This window comes from Anthonomus grandis, chromosome 14 (assembly GCF_022605725.1).
Source record: "Anthonomus grandis grandis chromosome 14, icAntGran1.3, whole genome shotgun sequence".
Taxonomy (NCBI): domain Eukaryota; kingdom Metazoa; phylum Arthropoda; class Insecta; order Coleoptera; family Curculionidae; genus Anthonomus; species Anthonomus grandis.
In genome coordinates this window covers 17,434,802-17,449,531 of record NC_065559.1, presented here as the reverse complement: position 1 = coordinate 17,449,531, position 14,730 = coordinate 17,434,802, and the positions used below count along the sequence as shown (strand labels likewise).

General features: G+C 31.2%; 1 protein-coding gene across 4 annotated transcripts in view; it reads right to left on the bottom strand.

Annotated features, from left to right (window-relative positions):
* LOC126744389 (uncharacterized) overlaps positions 1-14,730 on the bottom strand; it is a 127,023-nt gene that overhangs the window by 12,794 nt on the left and 99,499 nt on the right. For all 4 annotated transcript variants that reach the window (XM_050451775.1, XM_050451772.1, XM_050451773.1 and 1 more), the window contains 2 exons: positions 13,519-13,744; positions 5,770-6,004 (listed from right to left, as the gene is read on the bottom strand). In XM_050451775.1, coding sequence (XP_050307732.1) covers positions 5,770-6,004; positions 13,519-13,744 — 461 coding nt within the window. The remainder of the gene's footprint in view (positions 1-5,769; positions 6,005-13,518; positions 13,745-14,730) is intronic.

Sequence of the window (14,730 nt, the reverse complement as noted above, 5' to 3'; positions counted from 1 at the left end):
TACATAAAAATCCCGTCCCGTTAGAGCTCCAGTACTATCCCGTGGAAATCGGCCAAGGAAATTAGGGCCGAAGAACATTGGTAATGGCGTGAATAGACATGCATTTTTTTTCCGACGAATCAAGGTTTGGTTTGGTTAGCGTATAGCGAACTCCTAGCAAAGCGTCTAATTGCAGACCATTCAAGAAACTAACAGATACCAAGGCGGAACTTTGATGGTTTGAGATGGAGTTTCGATAGGTTTTTAGACAACGAAGACCTATCAAAGACAGGAGTATGTCGACATTGCGACGTTGAACTACTGGTTAACTTCGCGACAGCTTTTCCCCGAAACTGAAGGGTTTCTTATGGCTATCCTAGAGCAACTCATAACAACAAGAATAGACAAATGACAGATGTAGGTATGAATGTGAGACAACGAAATATAAAGAAGGGCATGATCTAGTTGCACAAAAATACTGCATCAAGAGCTCGCAGAAAAAATAAACCTCTTATTAGCAGCCAAGGTACCATATTATAACTATAAGCCGGAACCAGTTCTTCAAAATGAGCAACACAAATTCTGTTGGGACCGCACTGTATTTACAGACCAACAAGTAAGTAACAATAGGCCTGACCTAATACTAATTGATAAAATTGTTGGGAAGACAACCCTTATTGATGTAGCTATTCCTAATAATAACAACCTAAGTGCAAAACATAATGAAAAGATTATTAAGTACAGGAATCTAGAACACCAGATCCAAAAACAATGGAAAATGAGAGAAGTGCGGACAGTTCCACAGTAATACCAAAGAACTTGATCAAAAAAATAAAACTGCTCAACCTTAAGGAAAGCTAAGCTATAAGCTAATGCAGAAGATTCAAATTCAAATTCAAATTCAAATATATTACGTAAAGTTATATACAAAAGTGTTATTGTTACATAGGTAAATAGGTACAAATAAAAATAGATAACAACCCTATTTCATGAGAGAAGAAAAATAACGTTAAATACCTACATACCTAATGTAAAAATCCAAGAAGAGGAATCGGCCTAAGGCCATCTAATGACGTACCTTGTGTGCAGATTTCCTCTTCCAAAAATGGCACAGATATTAAGAGGTTAAGAACGGCAACAGCCCGGCCGCTATGCAGGCGGAAAACAGGCGAGAGAACAAAAAGGTAGTAAAAATTACGACTAACATGCACTAAAATAACCCAATATCCACAAACTCAGAACAACGTTTCAAAAAATGTTTGATTTTTCAATAAAAATTGTTTGGTTTTGGCTTTGAAAATTTTTGGATAATTATAATATTTTTTCAATTCAGCAGGCAGTGTGTTAAAAAGAACTGGTCCATAATAGGTTACAAATCTTTGGGTCACATTTGTACGTTTAAATGGAATAAACATATTTATCTCTTTTGTTGCTCTTGTGAGATAGTTGATAGAATCACTATTAATTGGTGATAATGTAGTATGGACATAGTTTAAAGTGGAATGGATATAAATATTTCTGACACTTAGTAAATTTAGATTATTATATAGTTCACCAGTTGAAAATCTATATGGTCTTTTAAATATTATTTTTAGTGCAGAATTCTGAGTGATTAACAACTTCTTTATAGTATTGTTATACGCGCAACCCCATATAATAATACAGTACCTTAAATTGGATTCTATTAGTGCGTTATATAAAGTTTTTAACATTTTTACATTTAGGATTTCACGTACCTGATACAATTTATAGAAAATATTCCTAATTTTTTTATTAACGAATGCAATATGTTCCTCCCATTTAAGATACTGATCCAGTATAACCCCCAGATATTTGATTTTTTCAACTTTTTTTATTTTGATACAATTACATGCATCATTATGCGATAAGCAGTCATTATTATGAATAACAATCTCTGTGGGCGGTGGTTGATTTACTGACGTTGCGGAAAAACTCATATAATAAGTTTTATTAAAGTTTAAACTTAAAAGACTATTGTTGAGCCACTCATACATTTTACTAAGGCCAATTTCGGCTTTTTTAAAGACTCTCTTCCAAGAATTATCAGAAAACAATAATGCAGTATCATCTGCGTACGAAATAACTTCGCAGTCGTCCAATAAGCTTCCTATACTATTAATATACACAAGGAAGAGTACTGGTCCCAGCACTGTCCCTTGTGGAACTCCGGTTTTAATGTATTTAGGAGAGCTCATTGTGTTATTAATCTTAGCAAATTGTTTTCTATCTGATAAATAAATTTTTAATAAGTTAAGAGGCCCGTTTCGAATACCAATTTTTTCTAAACGGTTAAAGAGAATTTCATGTGAAACGGTATCGAAGGCTTTCGAAAGATCCATAAAAACTGCTAAACTTTTTTTTCTGTTTTGTAGATTAATGTTAATATTATTAACTAAATCAAATACGGCTTTCTCCGTATTTTTTTTAATCTCGAAAACCATATTGCTTTTGATATAAAAGATTATTCTTTTCCAGGAAATTCATTATTCTTGACTTTAAACATTTTTCAAATATCTTAGCAAAGTTATTTATGAGAGAAATGGGTCTATAATTAGTAGTTTCATCACGATTATCTGATTTAAATATAGGAGATACCAGAGAGACTTTCCAATCAGAGGGTAAGTTAAACGTTGAAAATGACAAATTTATTAAGTAAACTAAAGGTTTTAAAATATGAACATGTATTCTTTTAATTAAATTAGTTGAAATTTTATCTTCCCCTGGTGCTGAGTTATTTTTTAATGTTTTAATGTGTATTATAAGTTCATTTGTATTAACTGGAAAAAGAAACATGGAGTTAGGATTAATTTTAATTTTTTCTTTAAAACTCGATGAATTTTTATTGATATTTTTTTGAATTTTTGAACCTACATTTGTAAAAAACTCATTAAAGGTATTACTAATTGTTACTTCATCTGTTATTATGTCATTATTTACTTTTATTTTAAAATTATTTTGAGGCGCTTTTTTTTGATGGTTGGTAATCTCATTAATAAATTTCCATGTTTTTTTGTAGTCATTTTTGGATTCATCTATTTTTAGCTTATAATAATTATTTTTTGCCAATTTCATTACCTTAGTTAAATTATTCCTAAATTTTTTATATTTTATTTCATCGGCAATATTATGGTTCATGTTTAAAGATTTTTTCATGCTATCTCTCTGTTTTATAGAATTAATAATACCCTGGGTTACCCAAGGCTTACGTTTTCTTGTTTTGCTATTTAGTGTTATAATATACGTGTGTTTCCTTAGAAAATATAAAATGTTATTTTTAAAACAGGTATATGACTCTTCTATATTGTTGTTTGTAAACACTTCTTCCCATATTTCTTCCCATATGCCAGATCATTTTCTAAATTTGTGTAATTTATATTTGCTTTCCGTTGCATGCTATTAAACTGGGCAATATTTTTTGTTACATTTTTAATAGATAGCCCAATAGGATAATGGTCAGTTAGATTAGTTTTAAAGATTAATGGTAAGATAGAGTTTTTTCTTAAATCAAACTGATCTATTTTTAAAAATATATGATCGAGTGCTGTTTTAGAATTGTGGGTTTCTCTTGTTGCTTGATTTATGCACGACATATATCCATTTTGCGACATAACACTTAAATACATTCTTAGTTACATTCATATCAGTTTCCTCCAAAATATTAATGTTAATATCCCCAATAAATATATTGCACATATTTTGCTTTCCTATAAATCCTTGTGTTTCCAGATCGTTTAAAAATAAGTTTAAATTTGTAGAAGGTGGTCTGTATACACCGGTAATACCCAAAGAAATATCGTTTATTTTCATAGTACAATGCAAGAGATTAGTTTCAGTTAGTTTTATTATTTGAGATATTGCATGCAAATTATTTTTTATATACATTACAACACCGTAATTTTTATTAAAGAAAGAGTTATTATAAAAAATATTAAAACCAGCAAGCCTGAATGTGTCAACATTGCTAATTGTAAATGTTTCTGACAACACTACAATATCGATTTTTGTGATATCCAATTCATTCAAATAAATTATCAATTCATCAAAATTCTTTTGTAAGCTTCTGATATTAAAATGTATAATATTAAGCCCACCACTATCACCAAAAACTTCGCCAGCCCGTCCCATGTCATCCGCCAACACTACATCCAACCTGCTACCCTCCTCAACCTCATCACTAAATTCCAAAAAATTTGTAATCTTTAAGAAAAAAAAATTAAATCTTAAATATTCTAACAAAAATATACCTAATATATAAGTTACAGAAAAAAGAAAGCAACAAAACACGTATTTTTTTTAAGCAGCCAAACAAGACAAACCAAACAAGATAATGTCAACTAGTTTAAGAAACATATATAATTTTAGTTTAAGTGTATTAATACTATTTAAGTGTATTATTAAAGGTATAAAACAGAGTCCAATAACATGGAGAGGATTCCATCAGAGCTTCATCCTTCTGATATCTGGAATAAGTGAATTCGCCCCTCCCCCCCATAGGGGAGGGGCTTGGCATGAAATCTATAATAATAATAAATTCAACAAAATACAGTACATTAAAATTAAAATGTCTAAATAAATAAAAGACTCACAAAGGTTAACCTTGTCAGGGATTTATGAATATAAAAAGCGATAATTTAAACAATGTAGTTTATAAATAAAAATATAATATAATATATAAAAATATTTTATAAAATATGAAGAATTTTTTTGAAGAATTTGAATTTAAAAATATAAAGATTCTTGTATTTCACACACACTTTCACCTTTCACAAGGTTGATTTCTATGATCACCTATTCTACGCTTATGATGGCGGTTCTCCCTTGATATAATGTTATGACAGTATAGGTATTTACTTGCAAAAGATCGGATTGAATCGCCTTTTTTCCATGGAGCGGTACAAGTTTTTACCATCGTAACAGTTCACAAAAACACTGAAATTAAACCTTTTTCAACCAAAAACGAAAGAAAAAACACAGAACTTCACAAATTTCACATGATGCCATTTCGCGCATTACTGAGCTCTGACTTGTGGCGTTGCCGTTCATAATTTTTAGAACCGGTTTTAGGCATAACCATATTGATAAATCTTTTTTTTTGTTTGAAGATGTTAGTTTTGCTCTTAGAATAGGTTATATCTATTTCAACTTTTTATTTTTAATCCAAGATCGAACACAATAAATTTTTAGTCTTTCAATGATCTGAGGTCACTTTCAACTATTCAATACTGATTAGAGAGGAAAGTTTTCTCATTGAAAAACCTCTTATAAAATAAAATAAGACATTTATAAGTTTGAACACGGTTTAAACTAATGTGATATATTACATTTAACAAATTTTTAGTTGAATATTTCGACTGGGATATCCAATGCTTTGTACTGTTACTGTACAAACTTGTAGATGTCTATTTTACTTTATCATTTGGCGTAGGTAATTTTCAAGCAATTGATGTTATTATATTTGAAAGCCTGAAGAAGGTCCAATAAAGGATCAAAACATCGCTCAATAAATAATAACGTCTTTTTTTTGCTGTCCTATTTCCCAAAAATGTTTTGCTCTTGAGTGTAAAGCAAAAACGATATCACCTAATGTAATATGCTGTAAATATCAGGTAGTAAAAAAATCAGGAAGATTGATGATTTGGTGCGATTTAATATTTTAAACATATTTTTCAAAATAATGCATCTCAAGAAATAAATAAGCATTTTGCTAATTAATGTAAAAAAATTCTTAATTATTGGCGATTTGATTTGAGCTAAAATAGTTATACATACCTGAACAACATCTCTCACATTAACCCCGCTCTCAACCGCCTTTAAAATCCGATCAATGTGTCTAACCACCAATTTGCACTGCGCTTTAATTCCACCAGATACCATCTGTAAATTACCGGGCACCAGAGCGATCTGGCCAGCCAAATTGATAAAATCTCCTACTTTGGTAGCTTGGCTGTATGGGCCTATGTTACAAGGTGCCCAATGTGATATGCTTTGAACATGCAACGTATACCTAAAAGTAAAGAGTTTTTAGGTTAAAATAATAGGCATATTATAGAAATATCCTCAAGTACGTTTTGATCTGTGATATTGCTTAGTTGAATGATCTCATAAATTCTTTTTTTTTGTCAGTATATACAGTGTGTCCAAGATAAGGATGTCTATCATGGAGTCTCGGCAACTATAGGAGATACGAGGCTGATTAAATTAGAGAAAAGTTGCGCATTTTAGAGCCTAACAATACGCCGTTTAGAAAGTTTTAAAATTTTGAGTAGTTCCGGACATTCGGACATACAATAGACATTCGAGAAAAACCGAAATTTGCCGATTTCGTTTTTATTTTTTTCTGGCGTTATTTAAAGAGATATGGAAAAACAAAAGACACTCACTAAGCTCTAAAAAATAACATTGCGAGATTTTTCGCAGACGTTTCGTTTCGAAGAAACCATCATCAACTTAATTCTTTTATATGGCCCGTAAAAAAAGTACAGCCTGCATAAAATATTTTATCTTTTTACGATTACAACGATATATTTGTTGAAGTTGATGCGCATGTGTGGCGAATAGGATCATTGTTATTGTTGATCCACAGTTTTTAACTATTTTAAGCTCATTTAATGTAATTTATTTCATAGAAAGTGTGTGTAGCTCTAGTTAGGTGTATAATGAAAATGACTCGTTCTGGAAACCGATCAGAAGAATCCAAAAAAAGGGCAGATTTACCTCAAAACCTTAGTGAGGTACAGAAGCTTAATGACAAGGTGGAAGAAATGGCTGCCAAGTTCGCCGAAGATATTAATAAATTTAGAAAAGATCTTGACAACAGAGCGATTACATCTACAAGTAAGTCAAATAATGGCCTAGAAGAGCTCTCTGAACGTTTCCTAGAATTTGAGACTTCTGTAAAAAAATCAATCGAGGATATAAAGTATAATATCTCCAAAATAACATCTGCTACGCTAAAAGCTGATATGGCGGCTAATCAAAATGTTATATTGCTTCACGGTATTCCCGAGAAAGCAAACCAGGACATATATCAGGAGGTTGGCAGCACTATCAGCCAAAAAATTGGAGTAAATATTCGTAAAAGTGATTTAAACTATTGTCACCGCTTAGGCGTAAAAAAACCATCCGTGTCAACAAAACCTCGACCTGTAGTAGTCTCAGTATGTTGTCGGTGGCTACGCGATAACATTTTTAATAATAAAAGACGCTTAAAAGGTTCGGGAGTTTTTCTGTCTGAATTACTTACCGTCGATAATTTACAAATTTTTAAAGAGTGCAAAAAATACTTCCCAAGTTCGTGTTACACTATGGGGGGTCGAGTGTATGTGTTAAATGAGGGTGCTAAGTTGGTTATTACATCAATGGATAAACTAAATGACGTAATCGGTAAGCTGCCCTCCAATACACAAACTGACAGACAGGTTAGTGACTCCGAATAATAATTATTATTTAGCTAAAGAATCAAAATTGCTGCCTAGATTTACGTATAAATGAATGGGTTCCTTCCTTTTGTATTGGCTAAGAAAAAACTTGAAGACTTATTTGGAAGGGAAGAAAAATTAAGTAGCCCTTCATTTCTACACAGCATATCTGGCGTATGTACACAGTATATAAACCTACATATGCATATATATGTATATATTTTTTTTTTAATAAAATCTATTAAAGTAAGTTTTTAGAAATTTAAGAAATCTAGAAATTTAGAAAATTAAGTGTAAGTAATATGTACATATATTTAGTGTATGATTTGTGGCTGGCTTTGGGAAGTGGGTATTACGTATTGTGTATCTAACATGTATTTTTTTATTATTATTTTTTTAATAAGACTGTACCTATGTCTTATGATTTTGCGCTAATGCCACATATTCCCTTTCTGTGGGTAAATTTATTTTTTTTTTTTATATTAAACTATATTTTGAGATAATACTATAATGAGCTTTTTATTCAGCATATCATTTTTTTTTTTAATTAGTGGATCAACTTCTTTAAGGGCATATTAGTATAAATGCATGATATACATCATTTTATAACTGTGATAAAAAAATCACCTTTAAATTTTGATTGTGGGTTTTTAGTTTGTATTTTAATGTTAAGTATAAATAATAAAAGGCATCTATTTTGGTCCAGTATAGGGGCTCCGGCTGGTGGTTATTGGGAGAATTATATTTTAAATGATAATGGATGACATGGGGTCGCGCGCTAGTTCTGGTCAAAATCTATTTAAAATTTCACATTTGAATGTACGCTCTCTTAATACAGGATTCGATGAATTCTCACACTATGTACATCAACATAAGTTTGAGATATTAGGAATAACTGAGACTTGGCTGACACCTTCCCATGACGAAACTTCATTTAAACTTAATGGCTACAAATTTGTTAGAAAGGATAGAGTTGGCCGGGGTGGAGGAGTAGGTGTTTACCTAAAAAGTCATTTAAAATATGAAATACTTCAATTTCAAGTTAATTCAGAATCTTGGGAATATTTAAGCATAAAAATTAACATAGGTCAAAAATCTGTTATTTTCACCACAATATACAAACCACCATCTGCAAACATTAATAACTTTTTAGACAGCTTTGAGGACATTTTAAGTCTTACCGTACCCTTTTGTGACTATCCAATTTTTGTCGGAGACTATAACATTAATTTTCTAAACCAAACTACACCAAAAAATGATTTTGTCAAATTGCTTCAAAATTATGATTTGGAGCAATATGTTAAAAACCCTACTCGGTTTAGTCACACTGGAGATAACTCGAGTTTATTAGATCTAATTATAACAAGTAAAACATTCATCCCTGAAAGTTGTGAGGTGGTACCTATTTCAGAAAGTGTATCTGATCACTGTTTAACTTTTGCATGCTTTAATTTGATTTCAAACAAGCCATTTCAAAAATTTGTTTCTTTTAGAAATTATAACGATATTACAGTGGGTGACTTTGAGAGGGACGCTCGAGCACTAAATTGGGATATTATTTACTATATACCTAATATTAATAATAAATTAAACATTTTTAATTCGTTTATCATGTTTTTACTTAACAAGCATGCTCCCTTGAAACAAAAAAGAATCCAGGATAGGCCATATACACCATGGATTACGAATAACATTAAGTTGCTAATGAAATTAAGAGATAAGGCCCACAAGAAATATCTACAGCATGGAACCGACGCCAAACTGCAATACTATAGGGAACTTCGAAATACGACTAAACATGCCATAGCCCGTGAGAAAATAGCTTACTTTCAATCTCTTTCTACAAAGTCTGGAAGGGATTTTTGGAAATCTGCTGAAAAGTTAAATCTGACCAAAACTAAAAACACCAATGACATTTTTCAGCTATTTCCAGATCCATCTGCAATAAATAATTATTTTGTAAATTCTAATTCAAGTACATATACTACCTCAGATGAAAAGGTTAATTTTTATAAACAAAATAGGCATCAATCATTTACCGAGGAGTTAAGGTTTGGTCTGATAGACGAAGAAGCATTAATCCAAATTTTAAATTCTATTAGCACTAATGCCACAGGCGAAGACGAGATATCAATAAGAGATATTAAATTATGCTTTCCTTATTGTAAATATGCTTTAATAAATATTATTAATACTTGTATTCTAGAAAATAGTTATCCGGACTTATGGAAAAAGTCTATTATTTTACCATTACCAAAAGTTTCAAATCCAGGAGACTTTAAAGATCTTCGACCCATAAGTATTTTGCCGGCTATATCAAAAATTTTGGAGAAGCACATTTATCAACAGATTGTTTCATTTGTCGAATCTAAAAAAATAATTCCGCCTAGCCAATCTGGATTTAGAAAAAATTTTAGCACTAGTACCTGCCTAATTAACTTGGTGAATGATGTAAGGCTTGATCAGGATCGGAAAGAAATCACGTGCCTCTGCCTATTAGACTTCAGTAAGGCCTTTGACACACTGTGTCACCGGATGTTGTTGGCTAAGCTTCACCATTTTGGTTTTTCTCAGGAAGCTGTAAAATTCTTTGAATCTTATCTAGTCGGGCGTGTTCAGAGTACACTTCTTTATAATGGGCCCAACAAAATTAAATCTGATTACATACCGGTGACAACGGGCGTCCCACAGGGGTCGATATTAGGGCCATTATTGTTTTCATTATACGTTGCAGATATGAACAAAGAGGTTATAAATTCCAAAATGCAACAGTTTTCTGATGATTCCCAACTGTACATATCATTTAATCAAGATCTATTGCAGCATTTTCAGAAAAATCTTAATGATGACCTAAAAAAAATTCGAAGTTTTGCAAATAATCATAATCTTAAGCTAAATGCTGCAAAATCATGTGTAATATTGTTGGGAGAGAACAAAGCCAGAATAGCAAATATTAATCAACATTTAAATATTATGATAGATAATGAAAGGTTGCCTGTTGTCACAGAAGTCAAGAATTTAGGTGTTTACCTTGACACAAGATTAACTTTCGAAACGCATATAAAAAAGAAACTTTGCATTGCCTATTTAAGATTGAAGAAAATATATCAAGTAAACAGATTTTTGCCCTCAACAACAAAATACTATTTATGTAACTCTCTTGTTTTATCTTTGTTGGATTATGGTGACATCATTTATCACAGCTCTTTGACTAACAGAATTTCTAAATCTATTCAGAAGTTGCAAAATGCGTGTTTGCGATTTTCATATAATATTTTGTATAGAGATCATATTACTCCACACTTAAATAAACACTCAATATTATCTATGGCTAATCGACGTACGCTACATTTAACCAATTTTATTTATAGAGTTTTAAAATCCAAGCAACCGCCATATTTATATCAACTTTTCATATCTAGAGATCACTATCACCAAACCCGCTATACTGGCAATTTTCTTGTACCGCAACACCGTTCTGCAAATTTCCAAAAATCCTTTGCTTTTGTTGCACCTCAAATATGGAACAATATTCCAATTGAAAAAAAAACTTTAGCAATATCTACATTTTCAAAACACATTAAAAATAAACTTTTGCAAGAGCAACGTACAATTTAATGAAAATGTGAGAAAATGTTGAAATTATCTGACTATTTGTGGCTAGATCTGTGCGTTCTCTGTCAGTCCAATTTATAAATAATAATGAATTATTAGTGCTATTCTCCTAGTGACCTATGGGGGGTTCTTGTGCTTGACCGGATACCAAAATTATTGTCATAAACTGAAAATTATTAACTTTATTGTTAAGTATAAATAGTGATTTTTTTTTCTTTAGGTTTTAGTTTTTTATAGGTTTTAGTTTTTGGGGCGCTCTACACATTTCTGAAAATAAGTTCCAGACTTGTGAATCGGTTTATTAATCGCAGGGTAGTCCTTTATTTATCATCAACCGAGATTATTGTTATATTTAAAAATGAAGTGTAATTTATTTTGGGATAAATAAAAAGCTTTTGAATTTGAATTTGAATTTGAATATATGACACAATATGTTTCTACAATATTTAAATTGTTAAAAATGATTTTTTATTAAATTCTGATAGTTTTGATGTAGTAGGTGGTGAAATAGTGACGTTGAGAAAATGTCAAAATTAAATAAAAATTAAATGTCAAAGTAGTTTTTATTATACCCATTAATTTTTAATCTTTTTATTTTAAGTGACGTAAATAGTTTTAATTATTTGATAAATTTAGTTAACATTGTGTTTTTGAACTCTGTTTTTGCGTTTTGTTGCTAGTTTTTTTTGTTACAAAATGGAAGACGTTTTTTTACCCGAGGAAACGTTTGATATGTTGAAATGTTATATCCTATGCTACAGCAACGCCGTTGAAGCTGGCCGTATATATTTAAATAACTATCCAGACAGGAAAAAAATTACAAAAAAAAATAACAAAAGTACAAACATTTTCGGACGATTGGTTTTCAATGTTAAGTACTATGGTGCGTTTAAGAAGCCAGTATTGTCAAGAAATAAGCACTGCAATGAAGAAAAAGAAAATAATGTGGTATTAGCTGTAACCGAAAATCCGGAAATATCTGTTAGAAAAATTGAAAATACCACTGGAATACCAAAATCTACTGGCTATTTCATATTGAAAAAACATAAATACCTCCCGTTTAAATTCAGAATCTGTCAAGGCCTCAGACCTGGTGACGAAGAAAGGCGCAGAACATTTTGTGAATGTTTCTCGGCTCGTGGCATGGGACCCATAGTAAGAATAGTGCGCAAAATGGATCGTTTCATGTACAAAGACATTCTGCAAACACATTTAGTGCCATATATGGATGAAGTCATGCCAGTAACAGGCATATTTCAGCATGACAACGATCCAAAACATGCTTCTCATTTGTTAAGAGGTGGCTATCCGATGAAAAAATAAATGTCCATCTCAATCGCCAGACCTAAACCTCTATACGGTTCCAATCAGGCACCTAACATGCTCTAATACAAATATTCTCTTTGAAATAGTGGAAAAGGCTTGGAAAGAAGTGAACAATGACTATATTATGAAATTAATTGAGTTCATGCCAAGACGATGTGCAGATGTTAATGATAATGATAAAGGAGAAGGAGTACTACACGAAATATTAAATTGATTTTAATTTAGTTGGGTTATATTTTTTTAGAATCAAAACTATTTTTTGTTAGGTCGCACGTTTAGGTCGCGTAACCTTTAAATAGACGCTTGATTATGAGACTTGGACTTTGAGTTTACTTTCTCCTCCCCTTTATTCATATACTTAAGTCTCTTTGGGAATGGTGGATGATTATTTTGAATTATTTTTTGTTGCTATATTTTTGAATAATAAATTTGCATAAAACAATTTGATGTTTTATTTATTATGATACAAAAAATATGATAATATGAAAATATAAACAGGCTCTAACTATTCTTGTAAATAATATATAAACCTTAATTATAAAATAGATACTAAAAGATATACAACAGGAAAGTTCAATGTTGCTATCTTTTTTCACAATACTGTATGTTCATAATCACTTCCTTTTCAGCAATGGTCAAATGTTTTCGTACTCTTTTCTTGGGGGGTGACAATGGGGGTGTACGTGGCGCGTCAACCATTACTTGTTAACAAATAAATTAACAAATTAACAAAAAATCAACACAATCTCAACTTTTCAATATTGCGAAGATTTAAATATTCGAATAGCAGAAAATTCAACCAAAACGATCTAAAGCTGCTCGACTAATAAAATTAAATAAAACCCCAAGTCATGAACCCTATCGAGGCTCTAGGCCACACCTCCGGCGCAGAACGATCACGTGACCACTCCATCTGTTCGGTAACCCAAGTATAGCGAATTTATTCCAGTTAAGAGTCCCCACCCTGTATTGTATAATAACAGGATATTGATGAATTTGTCAAATTTTACTTGTAAAATCTAATTTTTGGGAAAACTCATAAGGAAAGGATTTTTGTCGTTGACGGCATGTTGGAAATGGCGTAAAAATATCTGTTTTATTAATACACTTTAAAAGTCGTTTGAAAATATCCACAATTTAAATTAAATACGCGAATTACCTTTCTATGTCTGGGTCACCACCGATTTCTATATTCTTCCAGGATAAAGCTTCCATAATAACCGGGCAATTGATAGGAACTTGGACACACGCTCTTGTTGGAGGGTTAACGAAGTTAAAGTTTTTTACGTAAATCTCATTTAAATGTAGAAACTGGGACATGTCGCTGATGTATAAAGTTACTGCACATACGTCTTCCAGTGTATGGCTGTGGGTTTTTAGCATAACTAAAAAGAAAAAAGCGTTTTTTAATAAGAATAATATACTTAGAACACTGAATTTGATTTTGATTGAATTGATCCAAAACAGCCAATGTTTATTCTAGTGTCATAAATATTGACTGTTTTGGATTGAGCGCAATATCTACATAGGGGCAAGGGGGGCTTACTATTCCATGTTACCAGTGATTACTCAATTTTAACAGAAGCAAATAAAGTGATATAATAATAATTATTATTAATTATTGCTAATTAGCAGAAACTGAATTGCATTCTTTATTATAAAGCAAAAGAAAGAGTAGAATTCGTTTAATAACCAAAACTATTTTGTACTATATTTATACTAATCACTAAAAAAAATTAATATTTTCAATTTGGATTCTTTAAATCGCCAAATTTCTGAACAACGAACGGCAACGCTGTAAATTTCACCCAAAAATCTTCTTTCGATAAAGGTATGTGGCACGACATATTACCCTGCTTTACGATAGACATGGAATCACAAATTGAACCTATACCAATAGTACAGCAAAACTTACAGAAAGGAGACAAATACAAGGAAAATATTTGATGGTTTGATGACATCACAGAAGAATTGCAGAACGAATACACAATCATATACACGGATGGGTCGAAAAAAAATGGAAAAACAGGATTTGGTATACATTGTGAGAAATTCAGTGAGGGACAAAAGTATTGGCACATATTGATTTTTATTAAAATTCGTATCTGTCCTCTTAGGCTACTAGACCTATTACATTTAAATATTTTCTAATTTAATGTGTATACCCAAGAGCATTCGTTTCTTAATATTTAATACAAATTTAATAAATAAAGGTTTTACAAAAGAACCCATATTAAAATTCTATCAAAAATCCCATGGACAAAAATATTGGCACACATGTTTACAAAGTGTTTAAAAATAGGTGCCTTGTATGTGAGAATTTTGAAGCAGTTTTTTTACATTCTTTAACATAATATTTATATGAAGTAAA